The 17257-nt window shown below is 35.0% G+C and overlaps 3 protein-coding genes across 3 annotated transcripts in view; 2 read left to right on the top strand and 1 right to left on the bottom strand.

Annotated features, from left to right (window-relative positions):
- The window catches only part of LOC106878289 (protein Mpv17), a 26274-nt gene extending 14160 nt beyond the window's left edge, over positions 1-12114 (top strand). Inside the window, exons 3-7 of the mRNA XM_014927471.2 lie at positions 563-652; positions 1720-1815; positions 8396-8428; positions 10628-10680; positions 12012-12114. Of these exons, the coding sequence (XP_014782957.1) occupies positions 563-652; positions 1720-1815; positions 8396-8428; positions 10628-10680; positions 12012-12096 (357 nt within the window). The 3' untranslated portion in view covers positions 12097-12114. The remainder of the gene's footprint in view (positions 1-562; positions 653-1719; positions 1816-8395; positions 8429-10627; positions 10681-12011) is intronic.
- An 83-nt stretch (positions 12115-12197) lies between these two features.
- Positions 12198-15349, bottom strand: LOC106878290 (elongation factor 1-alpha). Its single transcript, XM_014927472.2, has 6 exons — positions 15234-15349; positions 14186-14362; positions 13809-13988; positions 13159-13692; positions 12902-13066; positions 12198-12797 (listed from the first exon to the last, which is right to left on the bottom strand). The coding sequence occupies exons 2-6, from the start codon at positions 14327-14329 to the stop codon at positions 12429-12431; spliced, it is 1392 nt and encodes a 463-aa protein (XP_014782958.1). The 5' UTR covers positions 14330-14362; positions 15234-15349; the 3' UTR covers positions 12198-12428.
- A 113-nt stretch (positions 15350-15462) lies between these two features.
- Positions 15463-17257, top strand: part of LOC106878291 (28S ribosomal protein S14, mitochondrial) — a 16593-nt gene continuing 14798 nt past the window's right edge. Inside the window, exon 1 of the mRNA XM_014927473.2 lies at positions 15463-15595. Coding sequence (XP_014782959.1) covers positions 15539-15595 — 57 coding nt within the window. The 5' untranslated portion in view covers positions 15463-15538. The remainder of the gene's footprint in view (positions 15596-17257) is intronic.

Raw genomic sequence — 17257 nt, 5'->3', positions numbered from 1 at the left:
TCCTTCGTTGCACTCTCTATTCTTTTATTTTTCCTTGAAAAGGATTTATATTCCACGACTCCAATTTCCATTTTCGTCTTTTCCTCCTCTGATGGGGTCAACTTTACGTTTGGCCCCTCCTTCTTTATCATTTCTTTATATTTTTCAATTTTCTCAGCCATGTCTTCATTCCAATGTATTTCATATTGCTTCAGCAGGCCTAGGACGACGGAAGCTCGACTCCCCGTCGCTGCTGCATACGTCTTCATTTTCTCCATCTCAGCTACGCCCACCAAAAAATAGTGGCGTTATACTAAAAAAAATCGCAGCGAGTAATAACACATCCGACCAGTAAACTCACGGCAGACGAAATACCACTAAGTATTTTTTTTGTTTCATGTGCTAATGATTCTGCCAGTTCACCACCTGCAACTTGCAATATTATTAACATCTTACTTGGCCTTGGTGTTAAAATTTTAAACCAATATTAACACCTTATTTGGTTGTATTGATATTTATTCCATTAACAACTTTTATTAATGTATTTAATAATAAAATGTTTGAGTTTTTTAATTTTCTCTAGGGTCCTACTTTACGAACATGGTATTTGATAATGGAAAGACTGTTTGGTGTTGGGAAAAAGACAGCTTTTTTTAAATTAGTTGCAGATCAGGTATGTTATTTTAATAAATAAAGTTAAATATCATAGTTTGTTACCTGTATTGTTGATATAAAATAAAAAATATGTTGAAGTGATTGAAGAAGGAATTCCAGATACAAATTGTTGCAATATTTTGTTTTATTTCTGTAGGTTGTGAGTTCAAATTTTGCCATGGCTGACTTTACCATTCCTCTGTTTTGTTGATAAAATAAATTTATTTATCATGTGCTTTATCAATGTAAAAAAGAAACAAAATCATCATCATTAAATACATTATAATACTTAATTTTATAAGAACTAGTAATATATACTAGAGTCAATGTAATTAATTATAACCACCTTTAACAATTATTAACTGAAAAAGAATTTTTGAAAAGTTACTTTGCATTGTTTCAAATGCTGATAGGTTTCTTGTTAACTTCTTACTCCAGCAAAATGCCATAAATTTCTATAATTGGGTAAGAAAATTATGTAATATTCAGATTTTTCCATGGGCATTAGCAATGTAATTGAATTGTACTGCTTCAACTGGTATTTAAACCTACCAAATACAGCATTCCAGGTCTTACCTTTCTCTATAGAACCCTTAACATTTTTGATATTGGTTCCTTTTTGAGTAAAAAAAAAAAGATTAATATTTTAGAGAAAATAGAAAATGCAAGTGTTGAAGCTTTTCTCTGGTGTAGGTGGAGTGGAATAACCTCACCTAAGAAACAAAATTACATTATATCTTGATGCATCATATTCATACTTTTGGCACTTTGGTGCTTGCCACAACACTTGAAAATATTAAGATTGCAATGTGCTGAATGAGCAGAATTTGTAGAGTGCTGGACTAAATTTCTTACAGTACTTTCACTTCTATATTCAAATCCTTCTAGTATTGACATTATCATTTCTCCCATCTCCACCCAGGATTATACTAGAAGCAGTCAAATTGATTATAACTTGTTATAAGATTATAGTTAATTGCTACAAGATTTTCCTTGAAATTTCTATTGTTTTACATTACTTTATTTTATGCCTACTATGAAAAATAAATTTCATACTCTTACTTTTCAATTTTTACTTTCTTCTAGATGTGTTTTGCCCCAGTTTTTCTTGCTACTTTTATTTGTGGAATGGAGTTACTGAAAGGAAATACATGGAATTATAGTAAAAATAAAGTTGTTGAGGTATATATCTTCTAAGAATATCTCTTTCTGAATATACTAAGAGGAATATCTGAAACTGTCATAAATTGATAGCATCAGTCTAATGGTAGCAATGATTCAACTAATATTTAAGTGTTATGTTAGATACACTCACACACATCGATGAATAGCTTGTGAGGGCTGTGCGGGTTATGTACAAAGGTGCAGTTAGTAAAGTGAAAGTCAATGATTTCAGAAATGAATTTAATATAAAGGTAGGGGGTCCATCAAGGGTCAATCCTCAGTTCCCTCCTATTTATCATTATCCTACAGGCCATTACCGAGGGTTTTAAACCGGTTGCCTATGGAAACTTTTATATGCTGATAATTTAGTTCTTATAGTGAAATTAGTGGGGAAATTCTAAACATAAAAGCTAAATCTTGAACTGAGGGGTTACAATATAAATCTGGTTGTTATAAACCCAGACTGGAATATCTAAGTTTAAAAGGTTTTAATCAACTAAAAATACAGTAATCTACAAAAGAAAAAAGATTGTTAAATTGTAAGCAAAACTAAACTTCAACACAATAACTGTTTTATGCAGCGGGTTGATACAGTCTCGACTAACTAAAATCTAACACTGAACACGTTGTGCCATAAACAGAACAGAACTCTGCACAGTTGCACCAGCAATCGAGACAATCAAAGTCACATGATCAAAACTAAAATCACATTTTCTCCACTAAAAAAATGAACAATTAACCAACAAAATGCAAAATATAAACATAAATATGAGCCAATCACAACGTAATGAGGCATTTCTTAAGCGTAACACATCATCAATCATAAATTTAACCTATTTTGTTCTGGATGAACGCCAGTGCAAAGTAGTTTGAGGTTCTGGTTCTTGAGCTGGTATAGGTGGGACAGAATCAATCATGGTCTCCGAATAACCACCACAGTGCTCATGCACTTGAGCAGAATCAATGTCAGCAGCATCAGTTTGATCCTTACTTGACTAATACTCCTAAGTTGTTTTGCCAGTAGGAGCTAAATCTCTAATGGACACAGTACTTTCACATCCATCCGGGTGCTGTACCCTCCCGTGGTTAGGGTTAATTTGTACCAATTGGGCTTCATCTTCTAACGGATCATACTTATTGCGTACATGTCATTTAACAAACACTTTGTCAGTTCCTTGCTTTAACCAAGTAGGAACGGAAACACTACACATAGAACGTCTAGGAAACTTAAAGAATCTCTCATGCGGGGTCTCATTAGTTGCCATGCATAATAATGAACGTTGCAAATGTAAAACTTCTGCAAGCACAACTTCCTTTTGAGAAACTGGTAAATTTCTGCTGTATAAGGCCAGTTTAATGGAATTCCATATTACTCCATTATACCTTTCACGTTGAGCATTTCCATGAGGATTGCATACAGTAGAATGAGTAATCACTATACCCCTATCATACAGAAATTGTTTAAGTTCTTTAGATACAAAACATTTAGCTTTATCACTATGAATAACAGCAGGAAAACTGAAAAGATTAACCAAAACCTTCAAATTACTAATAACAGAATGATCACTAGTATCAGCGCATGGAGAAATATATGAAAAACGTGAATACTCATCCACAACAGTTAAAAAATAATGGTTCTTTGACACTGAAGGTAGGGGTCCTTTAAAATCAACACTTAATCTTTCAAAAGCTTGAGTAGATTTAATTACTGACGAAACAGAGATTTTAGTAAAGTGAGGCTTCATCTCACAACATATTACACAATTGTTAGTTATACGCTTTACATCATCATCATTGTTTAACGTCTGCCTTCCATGCTAGCATGGATTGGATGATTTGACTGAGGACTAGTGAACCAGATGGCTGCACCAGGCTCCAATCTGATCTGGCAGAGTTTCTACAGCTGGATGCCCTTCCTAACGCCAACCACTCTGAGAGTGTAGTGGGTGCCTTTACGTGCCACCGGCACAAGGGCCAGTCAGGCGGTACTGGCAACGGCCATGCTCAAAATGGTGTATTTTACATGCCACCTGCACCCGAGCCAGTCCAGCGGCACTGGCAACATCACTCGAATGTTTTTTCATATGCCAGTAAGGCGACGCTGGTAACGATCATGCTCAAATGGTGCTATTTACGTGTCACTGGTACAGATTATGGTAAATTCTTAACTTTAATATAATGAAACAATCGTGTGATCCCAGGATGACACAGTCGTAGCTGCGCAATAGGTACGCGATAAAGCATCCGATGCAACTTTAAACTTGCCTTGGCGGTAAATGATATCAAATTTATACTGGACTAGTTCGATTCGCCAACACATTATCTTTTCATTTTTAGGATTATTGCACTTTTGACATTTAAACATAAAAGTAACATTGTTTTGATCAGTTATTAGTGTGAAGTTATGTCCAAGAAGAAAATGAGACCATTTTCTCAGATTCCACCATTGCTGTCGCCTCTTTTTCAATGCAAGAATAACAACGCTCACTTGGGTTGAGGGTCCTTGAAAAAATGCAACTGGCTTTCCATTTTGGTGTAAAATGCCAGATATAGCTACCTCCAATGTGTCTGTTTCTATTTAGAAAGGAAGGCTTTCATCAATCACTTTTAAGGTAGCATTTGCTAAATCATCTCGTAAAGTTTTTAAACTTGACAAAGCTTGTTCACTCAAAGGAAACTATTTAGTATCAACCAATGGTTTAGAGAATTTTGGAATAATACGCAAATAGATCAACAATTCGACTTAATACTTCATGGGTACTAGGAATAGGTAGTACTAGTAAGGGTTTTATCCGGTCAGGGTCAGGTTTCAAGTTACCATTTTGGATTTCATAGCCAAGCAATCGAATTAGTGTAGTGCTGTAAATGCATTTGGCATCATTAAAAGTTAAATTAGTATTTAGCAACTTGAAGAAAATGTTTTAAATTTCGATCATGTTCTTTCTTTGATTTACCACACACTGTTATGTTGTTGATATATACAAAAGTAGCCCTGCAATTATGGCTCGATTATATTATCGATCACTCTCTGGAAACAGGGCACTGCATTTGTAAGTCCAAAAGTAATACGTTTGCTTTGATACAATTTTCCCTGTGCTTCAAAAGCCATGTAAGGCCGATGATCTTCAACTGGAATCTCAACTTGATGATATGCACTTTTGAAATCTAGTGTGCTAAAATAGTTAAATTGAGCTATTTTTGTGACTATGTCATTGCATATTTGGCAGGGGATATCCATCTAATTGTGTAAACTTATTTATAGTTTCACTATAATCAATACTCAGTCTCTTGCAATGATTTTCTCCTGATATTACCAATACCTGGGCTCGCCAGGGAGAAACACTGAGTTCAGTTACCCCTTCTGCCAGATCTTGGCTTATAGTATCAGCAATAAATTTTTCATTATTGGTAGACTGTCTTCTCGATTTCGTAACTATGAGTTTACAGTCAGAGTTTAAATTTTCAAACAACCTCGGTGTAATGTCACTTTTAATGCAAAGAGCTCCCAAATGTAATGGGGGCTTGTTGCCGTCAAAGGTAATTTGTACATGTTGATGCTGTTTTAAGAAATTTTGTGCTAAAATTATATCTACAAACAAATTATCAAGTACCATCAGCTTTACTTGCTCGTAAATTCTTCTTTGAAATTCAATTGAACCCATATAAATAATAGCTGTCACTTTGGGAATGATTTCCATTGACAGCCATATTAATTTCATTCCTTTCGGACTTCACCAATAATTTGTTGTTTTTTTTTGCAAAGTCTTTGCTAATATGATTCATAGTAGAGCCGGTATCAATCAAAGCAAGTGCTTTCATGCCCTCGACTGTTATTGTATAACTAACTTTAGTAGCAGCTCCACCTTGACATAAAACCGTGGCAAAGTTGCCATCATCAAGAGCTGCTGATTTTTTATCAAAATTTTTGCAGTTACTTGACCAGCATTCTTTAGCAAAATGACAAAAATATCCACATTTGTAACACTTGCTCTGCCTAGCGGGATACTTAAACCTCAAATGAAAATCATTAGATCCGCAAAAGGTGCAGGATTTTTTAGTTCGTTTTGTCGCTGCACAAGCTGTGTTTCCGTCAGGAATTAAGATTTTGTTTTCTTCACATGGAATAAACATTGACAAACAGCTTCCCTGGCTGTTTATAGCAGTCTGACTATTATACACTTCAAAATTCCTTTGAGCAACTTCCAGCATGAGCTTAGTTAAATATCGCTTCTAAGGCTATCGCCACATCCTGAACATTTTCCAAAAGTCTAAGGCGAGTTGAAGATGATGTTAATCCCAAGATAAATGTGTCACGAACAACTTCATTTTTGTGAGTCTCAGCATCCACTGCTCTGTACCCACAATCTTTAGCTAGTCGTTTTCGATTTCTGTAAATAGTCGTCAACTGATTGACCTGGTTCTGTTTTGCATGCCATCAAAAGGTGTCTCGCAAAAATAATGTTCAAGGGTTTCACGTACAGTCTCTCCAGAGTTTGAACTGCTTCTGCATAATTCTCATGAGTTTGTAATCGTCTTTATCTGTGTGTACTATTAACCTTTTTGTTACCGTATTTATTTTGAGATGCTCTGTGTTTCTTTCCAATTATTTTAAATATAACAAAGAATTTAGTAAAATAACTTAGTTATCATTAAGTTAGTGTTATGAACATAAATTGTGACTAAGGTTTGGTGGAAGATTTTAATTCAAAACTTATGAAAATAAGACATTTGTACTACACAGCCAGTTTCAGCTGGGTTGGTAACAAATGGGTTAAACACCTAAACTTGCATACATCAGTGCTAGGCAGTTCAGCAGGAAATGATTCTAAAAAATTTATAAAAGTCCTGAACCAATATTTCCATTCTTTTGAAGCTTGACTCAAACTTGGATCAGCAGTGAACAAATTTGGTTTTATAAATTTGCTGTCCATTCTCTCTCCCTCTAGCTATTATTGATTAAATTGTTATAAACCCAAACTGGAATATCTAAGTTTAAAAGGTTTTAATCCACTAAAAATACAGTAATCTACAATACAAAAAAAAATTGTTAATTGTAAGCATAACTAAATTAACACAATAAGATTTATGCAGTGAGTTGCAAGTCTTGACTAAAAACTAACACTGAACACGTGCTGTAAACAGAACAGAATTATGCAGTTACACTGTAGGCAAATAACAGCAATCGAGACAATCAAAGTTACGTGATCAAAACTAAAATCAGAACACTAGTAAAGAGAAAGAAGACAGAATCCTGATGCCTTTGCTTGGTATGCATTAAAGTATTATGTATAAACTTCATACACTGTACCCAAGAAAAGCTATGGACATGCTAGAGGTATATTAGAATCACAGGCAGACTAACAGTAAGCTCATATGTAATAGACACAATGGAGGAGTACATACTATGAGCACACTGTAAATAGATTCTCATAGTTGTCAACAGAACCTTTTGTGTTCTGGTCCCTCCTCTCATATTTTGACCCCTCTTCTAGCATATCACCTCTCTCTCTTCTGTACTCAGTCAAAGAGGATTCTAGTCTTGTAAACTACATGGGAATCTCACTAGTGCTAGTGCCATGAAAATAGTACCCATTACATGCTGCAAAGTGATTTGATGTTAGGAAAGGCATCCAATCATGCCAAAGCAGACATTGGCATATGTAGTCCTTCGACCCATCAGATCTTGTCAAGCCATCTTATGAATATTAAGTGATGATGATCATGATACATGTGTGTGTGTGTTAGTATTAATGTTTGCTATGTCAGTTTATATAAAAACAATTTAACTGAAGGATCATTTAATAACTTTTTGAAAAGTACATGCTTGCCTTCAGTGTGATGAAACTTTGAGATCAGTCAACCTTTTCCTTATAAAAAGGAAACGTCCGCTTTCCATGCTAGCATGGGTTGGACGATTTGACTGAGGACTGGTGAACCGGATGGCTGCACCAGGCTCCAATCTGATCTGGCAGAGTTTCTACAGCTGGATGCTCTTCCTAACGCCAACCACTCCAAGAGTGTAGTGGGTGCTTTTACGTGCCACCAGCACGAGGGCCAGTCACGCGGTACTGGCAACAGCCACACTCAAAATGGTGTATTTTACGTGCCACCTGCACAGGAGCCAGTCCAGCAGCACTGGCAATGACCTCGCTTGAATGATCCTCTAACATGCCAGTAAAGCGATGCTGCTCAAATGGTGCTAGCATGGAAGCCAGACAGCTGCTCTGGCAATGATCACACTTGGATGGTGCTGTTAGTGCTCCACTGGCACAGGTGCCAGTCATCGAATATGGTTCAATTAGTTTCGATTTCACTTGCCCCAACAGGTCTTCGCAAGCAGGGTTTAGTTTCCAATGAAGTAAAGATACAAATAACTGAGCTGGATACATTTCTGGCAGAGGCCACAGATTATGCACTCACTTGGCTTGCGTACTGCATGGTGGCACAAACAATGGGGACAATACATCCAGCAAACTCAACATGGACTTTTGTTCAATACATCAAGGTTTTCATAATGTATTATATATCTAAGGATTAATTGAATGTTATAAAAAGTGTAATGTATTTACTTTTGACAATCCTCTCTATTCTATTGCAGAATTTCAAACCGGTTTTAATGTCAAATTACCAAGTGAGTATTTTTTCATTCTTTAAAATTGATTGTTGTAATATCTGTAAAATTTATTAAAATTGATTGTAATATCTATAAAAATTTAAAGGGACCATTTCAACTTGTATAATTAAAGAGAAAAATAACATTAAGAAAGCCCTCTTGTAAATTTATGCATGTACTCCTGACAAAAGCTCAAATTTTTATAAGCCAGAAAAAACATTAAAGTATGTATTTTACTAGTGATTACTAACCCACTTTTGGTTCTATTATAAAAATTCTTATTTTAAAATATCTTTGCATTATTTAAGAACCATATGTTCCAAAAGCCACTAATAAAAAGTTTGTTTACGAAATCTCTCCAAAACTTTTGTTGCCCAGAAAGTGTTATGCTCATGTGTTCAGCAAGGCACATAGTGAAGACCTGTAGTCTTATTTAGAGGGTTAAACTGTAGAACATTTCTAGTAGGATGACTTGTAGTGATAAAGATAAACCCAATTAGATCTCAAAAGCAATGTCACTGCAAATTTTAAAAAGTCAATATCTGACAAAATGAAATCTTCTGACCCTATCCAGTATAAACATATGCACATTATTCCTTAATCTCAACTCAATGGATTCATAATAGAATTAGATGGAAACATTCAATACTGTGCTGCCATAAGCTTGAGGTAAATCCAGTTTCAGTTGACTAATTAATTGCTGGAAGGGAACTGTATTTCATTATGCAACAATACAACTGAGTATATTAAAGGCTTTTAAGTCAATACTGTGTCCCAGTGTTAGTGCAATTCACTTTTTTTAAAGTTATTTCTATGGACTTTGTATAGAAATTAGAGCCAGCACTGAAATTTACATTTCACATAAATACAATGTAAACACAACTGAAGATAGAAAAATAGATAATAGGTGTATATGCATATTTCAGTTTTTGCTCTTCACACCTCATCCAACCATCCATGAAATGAACATTACTTCATTAGCCACTGAATTTAGCCGTATGACAATTAGATATACCAATTTTTAACATTAATCACATTCTTAGCAACTGGTATGTACATTAATTGCCGATAGGGACATCATAACACCAAATGTATTAGTACTAAGTTTATAAGTGAACACCATGCCCTACCTATAGAGATGTGATTGAATCATACAGTTAACTGAAAATCTATAAAGGTAGCTTTAGAAAGTAATTAGACTATATTTAAAAACAAATAGCTTTCAGATTACTGAATTCTTTGCATTGCCAACCTTTTTTTTTTATAAATCATTTCTAAAAGGCAGTGCTCCAGCATGACCACAGTCAAATAACTGACGAGAATAAAATAGCTGCACTTTCAAAATATTTTTTTATACTATTTATCTCCAATCAGTGAGAAAGAAGCTATTTTTACATCCAAGACAACTGAGGACAAAAATAGAGCCAGTGTTAGATAAGATTCTATTTTTTGCATTAAGCTAGTAGGTAGGAGCAATTCTCAATATTTTACTTCATTTAGCCCTTACAAGTATTGCAATACCCAAGTGTAAGTTAAAATTCCTTCATCAGGTAAACATTTTTAGTACTTTCCAATGGGAAAATTCTGTGTTTGTCTTGTCAACATATAATTAAGCAGACAAGCTTGGAGATAGTACAATCAAAATATGGTTGACAAAGAACTACAAAAATCATGCCTTTCAGTTTCGTCCAATGATCAAAACTGTATAATCAACAAGATTCTTGTAGCAAACAGACAAAAGGAGTCAAGTTGGATTTATGGGTATAAAAAAATTGAAATGCTTAATGCAGGGCAGAAAGACAAACTGCTGTTTAGTGTCTGAAAAATTGCAACCTCCCTTTCAGTTTACAAAAGGAAAAAATTGGAATTGTGGTCTAAGTCTGCAAAAATCATTGGACTTCATGGGAATGAAGTTGTAAAATCAGCCTTCAAAATTTTTACTCATTAATACAAATATAAAGCCCCACTGGTTACGAACAGTAATACGGTAAAAGAGATACCCATCTAACTGTACCAGTACTACAGCATCCATTCTAGACAAGCTGTCCATTATGAACCCCGATTTCATTAATTACAGGGTCTAGAGCCTGGCTATATATGATGAGTCTCCTAGACCAACAATTCACAACTGAATGTATGCATGAGTAAATGAAAAGACTCCAAATATGACCAGGTTTTCTCACACTCAATTAGCATTAATTGAAATCTGTCTTTCAGCTCTGGCCTGCTGTACAGCTATGCAACTTCTATTTCATACCATTTCAATATAGGTAAGTGAAATGTTAAAATAGCTTTAGCTGATCAATGTATTTCCAATACACCTAACTCAAAGTAATGCATGCAGTAAAGGAAAAATAATGTATCCACTTCTAATTTACTCTTTATGAAACATTCTATGCTTGGATATTGCAGCATTATTACTCCATACCTTCTATTGTATTTCTGCCATATTTGTAAAGTAGCAAACGTTAAGCTGCGAATTTTCAAAGCCTAAACAGTCAAACAGCTTCATCAGTGACAGCCAAATCTCCACCACTAGATGGCACTGAATCTGCTACTAATGCCACCCAGGAAGGGCAGAATGCACAGCCAGCACCTGCTCCTGTTGCTAATGTAACCAATGCCTCATCCACCTCCACTGAGACCAAGACCAACATCACCCATCTCCTGCAGCCGACTATGCTGATGTTACTTCTAACTGTTCCTCTCTGGTGCCTGGCAATGTACCGCCTCTTTGCTAATGATAGTACAACAATTAGTCTTGTTTAATTATTCATTGTCTCTTTCCTTTCTCTCTTTAGTACTATAAACCTGTCAAACACATATGCATGTGTGTATAGAAACACAAATTGTGTCCCTTAAGTAATGTTGCCTTTATGTTTTATCGGACATATGTCTATGTATTTGTATATAAGCTTGTTCATCTTTGAATGTTTATATTTTTCTAATTTACATAAATATTAAAAAACAAAAATTGAAGTTGAGCAAGCTTATATATGTTTCTTCTCACTGTTACATATGTCTGTTCTTTTTGTATATCACTGCCTAACTCTTTCTCTGTTGATCTCGTCTGTTTCTTAGAGCAGACGGTTTTGGTTTAATCCTGAATATATTAAACTTAGGTATTTTTATAATTCAACCAAAATTAATGGAACTGTTCTGTAGACATTACCTAAAACTATCTATCAAGTTTCTCTTGACTGACAATCATTAATATGTGGAAAACTAGTTATTTTCCCTCACATTTTCACAAGAAAAAAGATTTGAGCGAGATCGTTGCCAGTGCCCCTGGACTGGCTCTTGTGCGGGTGGCACATAAAAGACACCATTTCGAGCGTGGCCGTTGCCAGTACCGCCTGACTGGCCTTCGTGCGGGTGACACGTAAAAGAACCCACTACACTGAGTGGTTGGCGTTAGGAAGGGCATCCAGCTATAGAAACTCTGCCAAATTAGATTGAAGCCTGGTGTTGCCATCTGGTTTCACCAGTCCTCAGTCAAATAGTCCAACCCATGCTAGCATGGAAAGCGGACGTGAAACGATGATGATGAGCTCAATTTTATTAATCTGAAATTCTGACAACCTATTTCTTTACACCACAGGATCCTGGTCGTGAACACTACAGCTGTTGGATGGAATACCTATTTGGCATACAAGACGAAAGACACTGTTGAATGTAATAAATAAAGCTAATACAGAAAAATATTATGGCTGTTAGTTTTCATTAAAACAAAGAATTCATCTAAAGTCACTCAGAAGAAAAATGAAAATTGAAGACAAGCCAAATGTAGATTGAAATGTTTTTTTATTTCAGAATCCACTTACACAACAGATTTGAATCCATAGAAAATCCAGTCTTTCCGCCTGAATTCCTTACGATGTAATTTAGACCTAAGCAACCATATAGGCCATGAAAGCAAAAGCTGCAGGAGGTTATCTCTTAAATTGAGAAATACATTAAGAAACAGAGCTGATATACTTTCCCTCCCCTGAACAACATAGCTAAGATTAGCTAAACTTCACTTCTTTTTGTCAGAAGTTTTGTTGACTTTCATAGCAGACTTGGTGACTTTATTTACAACATCAGCATGTTCAACACTTTTAATAACACCAACAGCAACAGTTTGCCTCATATCACGGACAGCAAATCTTCCTAGAGGTGGGAATTCATTGAAGGTTTCCACACACATAGGTTTAGTTGGCGTAAGTACTACAATAGCTGCATCACCACTTTTGATAGATTTTGGCGCATCTTCCAACTTTTTACCCGAACGTCTGTCAATTTTCTCCTTAAGCTCAGTAAATTTGCAAGCAATATGTGCAGTGTGACAATCCAAGACCGGACTGTAACCAGCTCCAATTTGTCCAGGGTGGTTAATGACAATTACCTGTAAGGAGAATGTTAAGTTACATGAGAATAGAAAATTATATACTCAGAAAAATTAAATACAGTCACAGAAACAAAACTATACTATGAATGCTTGTTACATACCTGAGCCTCAAAGGACTTTGTCTCCTTAGGAGGATCGCACTTGCTGTCTCCAGCCACAAACCCACGACGAAGATCTTTCACAGATACGTTCTTAACGTTAAAACCAACGTTGTCTCCTGGCAGAGCCTCTACAAGTGATTCGTGATGCATCTCTACAGACTTCACCTAAGCAAAACATACAAATTAAGTCAAATGTAAAGTTTTTTAAGCAACAAGTCTAAATACAAAAACACAATTAACCATAAAAATTAACTAACCTCAGTGGATACATTGGCAGGTGCAAATGTTACGACGATACCAGGCTTCAAGATACCGGTCTCGACTCTGCCGACAGGGACGGTACCAATACCACCTATCTTATAGACATCTTGCAGAGGCAATCTCAGTGGTCTCTCCGTTGGTCTCTGGGGGGGAACAATAGAATCCAAGGCATTGAAGAGGGTTTTGCCGCTGCAGGTTCCCTCTTTGCGGTCAATCGACCAACCGCTGTACCAAGGCATGTTGGGACTCTGCTCCATCATGTTATCACCATGCCAGCCAGACACAGGCACAAATGCCACAGCTTTCGGGTTGTAGCCGATCTTTCTGATGTAGCTGGACACTTCCTTTACAATTTCGTCAAAACGACCTTTGTCGTACTCATGGGTATCCATTTTATTGACGGCAACAATCAATTGCTTTACACCAAGAGTGTAAGCCAATAAAGCATGTTCACGTGTTTGACCGTTTTTGGAGATACCGGTTTCGAATTCACCCTTACCCGCAGCAACAACCAGCACAGCACAGTCAGCCTGAACAGAAAATACAAATAGAATAGGGTAATAATAATAATAATCACAATCAAAAGGTACATAAAATGTAAATGCAAATAAAAGAGTCGTGAAAATATAAAAATACGGCGCATTACCTGCGAGGTACCGGTGATCATGTTTTTAATGAAATCTCTGTGGCCCGGCGCATCTATGATGGTAATACAGTACTTCTCAGTTTCAAATTTCCAGAGAGCAATATCAATGGTAATACCACGTTCTCTCTCGGCCTTTAGTTTATCCAACACCCAGGCATATTTGAAAGAACCTTTTCCCATCTGAAATAAAAGGTATGACTCAGTATAAAACAAAAACGTGAGGCGAGGCAAGAGACTACTCGTGTTTCAACAAATTTAAATATGGCGGCTTGCGCCACGCAGGCTATATTCTTACGTAGAGAAAAAGGCAAATATTGAAATATGTAATAGGACAATTATATGTTGGCAATGCGGGGAAGAAAAGAAAAAGCAAATACCTCCTGTGCTTCTTTCTCGAACTTCTCGATTACTCTTCTGTCGATACCGCCACATTTGTAAATTAAATGACCAGTGGTAGTGGATTTTCCGGAATCTACGTGTCCAATGACAACGATGTTAATATGTGTCTTTTCCTTAGGCATGATTGCGCTTTAGAAGGTAATGAACAGGTGAAACTAGAAAAGAAAAATCGATACAAGAGAATGGCTATAGAAACTACGAAATCCAAAATAAAAAAGCTCTAGATATTTCACCATAATCTCAATTCAATTGCAAAACCTAGCAGCATTGTAGAAACGTTCTCCAGTATAAAAATTAGTCACTCGCTTAATATTTAAGAACGTTTGTACTAGTACCATTCAACATCTAATAAAGTGTTACATGCAAGGGAATGGGTAACAGGAAACACGGAAATGCAAAAGTATTTTAATCAATAGACGTAATGACAGAAAAATACTAAGGAATTAGTAGTCAAAACAATACTAGAACTGTGATCATGGACAAATATATTTCATACCAAATGCTACACGAACCATTTAAGGCACCCGGCAAGATAATATTCTAAATACCTACAAGGTATAGGAAGAAACCACCACAGTAAGATCTAGCTACATGCGCATTAACATTAACTTATACCACGTGGTCTATAGACATAGATGTGTATGTATGCGTAGCCATTTTAGAACGTTGAATATGTAGTCTTTTAAACATTCAAATATAGATTATCGACAAAGACGAAATATACACAATTTCTAAAATATGTTGAGGAACTACAAGAGATACGAAATAATAATATAGAGTAGATATGACAGTCGTTCTTCATCAATGGTGTACGATAATTTTTTTTCTTCATTATAATAGTCATTGCAACAATAGTTTACCGTAATTTCAAAAAAAAATATTCGAAACTATACCTATCTACATGAAATATTTTGTCAATGGATAGTAATATACCTGTATTACTGGTGAAAAGTCTCAGAAAATACGGATGGTATTAATTTACGCAGATATTACGAGATAACTTTAAGCATAAATTTTAGAACCTACCTCTAAGAGCCGATTGCAGTGAAAAGGGCTGAGTATGGAGATCACGTGATATATATACCACAAGGGGGAGGAACGTGGAATTGACGTCATGACTTTCCTTCCCATAATGTTTTAATGAATTTCCGGTAAGGAAATAAGAAGTTAATAAAATTATTTTTACAATTAAATTTAAATTCTAAAGTCTTAATATTTAAATTTAATTATTAAAAAAATTTTGAAGCGATTATTATTTTGTATTTGACTTGACAATTGAAAATTGTTTATCTACTGAAATTCTACATGGACTTACTTTTCATGAATTCAAGATGGCATCTCTTAAAATTGGAATAAATTGTCTGTCTGCCAGAATTTGTGGTTATGGGGTAAGCAAAGTTTCGTAATAAAATATTTCCTACCTAATTTTAGTTTAAATATTTATTTCGATTGCTGAACAAGTCGTTAAAATTTTGTAGTTTTACCCTAAGCTTTTCTGAGGTTGCAGTTTATAAAAAAAATGTTCTTGCTAATATTTTAAGGATAACCAAATACTTATTTTCGGTGGTTTAGTGGACATTACGGTAAACCTGTTTCAATTTAACACGCCGAAATCCTTCTTTATTCATAAAAAATATAACCTGTTCCACATTTTCACAAAAAAGAAATATACTCGTAATTTTGTGAGTGATATATCATCCTTCTAAATTAAAGGCTTATTATAAGTTAGCGTTATGCTCATAAATTTATGACCTTCAGCAACAAATATCTAGGGTGTATTTATTTTATTTTAAAGTTGATGTATTAACGATTAAAAGAACGAAAGCAGCAATATAATTGTAGCAATCAGTTTAAATTTATATACAACACTAAAGACAGCAAACCTTGTTATACTGGAAGGTTTCCTGTAATACTATAAGAACAAAATCTATGGCTATTAAATGTTTCATTTGCGTCTTTATTTTCATATCTGAGACTTTTATTGAATCTAATTGTAAACAAATTTCTGGAGGTAATAAACAAAATTGTTGAAATTTATATTACACCGATTACAATATATTCTCTAATCGCACGAGTTATTTAGAATATATACTTGGGAAGTTAAGTCACCCACGTAGTTTCTTTTCAAACACGTTATCAAAACTGGCCAATCCTTAAAAGATATTCTTTATATTGCAATTTACGTGTTAAGTTAAAACCTATAGCTTTATTGCCCAGCCTAACCAAATAAGCATAAAGTCAAAGACATTCTAACTGTGACCAACCTGTCCTAATTTCAGACTATATGTGCTTCATTTTTTTTTTTTCTTAGATAGTATGGGGGTAAATTTGGTGCTATAAAGTCGAGTGACCACATTGAGGTTCTAAAATTAACACTATGCTTGGCTTTGTGAATTGCATGTGAATTTTTTTTTGTAACTGTTACCAAAGCTCGGTTAACACTAACTTTCAGTCTAATTAGCTTTTAGTCAGTTTTGCTAACATATTTCCTCTCTTGCTTGTGCTTACATAATTCCTGGAGTTGTCTCTTCCATGACGCAATATTCTTAATTGTAGTATTCATTCAGCCAATTCCTATTATTGGTTCTTTTATTTCAAGTGTCCATCAGAATATAATATTCGTGTAATCTTTAAATTTTATTGTACATACTTCGACGGCAAAGGACTAATGGATGCTATAAGTAATTTCTAAGTCCCAGTCTTTGGTGACGTGATAGTTCTAATAGTACTGATAATTAAAAACGAATGCTTTTCTATATATATATGACGAACGAGAGTTTTTAATATCTCCGGCTGATGATTATTCTTCATTGAAGTTGAACCTAATGTCTAATTTATGTCAACCATCTATTTTCTCATTTGGTATATAGAGACACATTTAATTTTTTTTATTTTTATTTAGTCCTTAATTTCTTAAGTCCATTGTGTTTAAATTCTCACTTCATATTGAACAGCTAACTTCCTCTCAACTTCAGTTTGAGTTTTTATGATTTTGCTGCCAAGAAATATTCCATATTTTAGTCACCTTTCACTTGCAACTGTTCCTTTTA

The sequence above is a fragment of the Octopus bimaculoides genome, chromosome 3 (genome assembly GCF_001194135.2).
Source record: "Octopus bimaculoides isolate UCB-OBI-ISO-001 chromosome 3, ASM119413v2, whole genome shotgun sequence".
NCBI lineage: Eukaryota > Metazoa > Mollusca > Cephalopoda > Octopoda > Octopodidae > Octopus > Octopus bimaculoides.
This window is presented reverse-complemented; position numbering and strand designations above follow the sequence as displayed.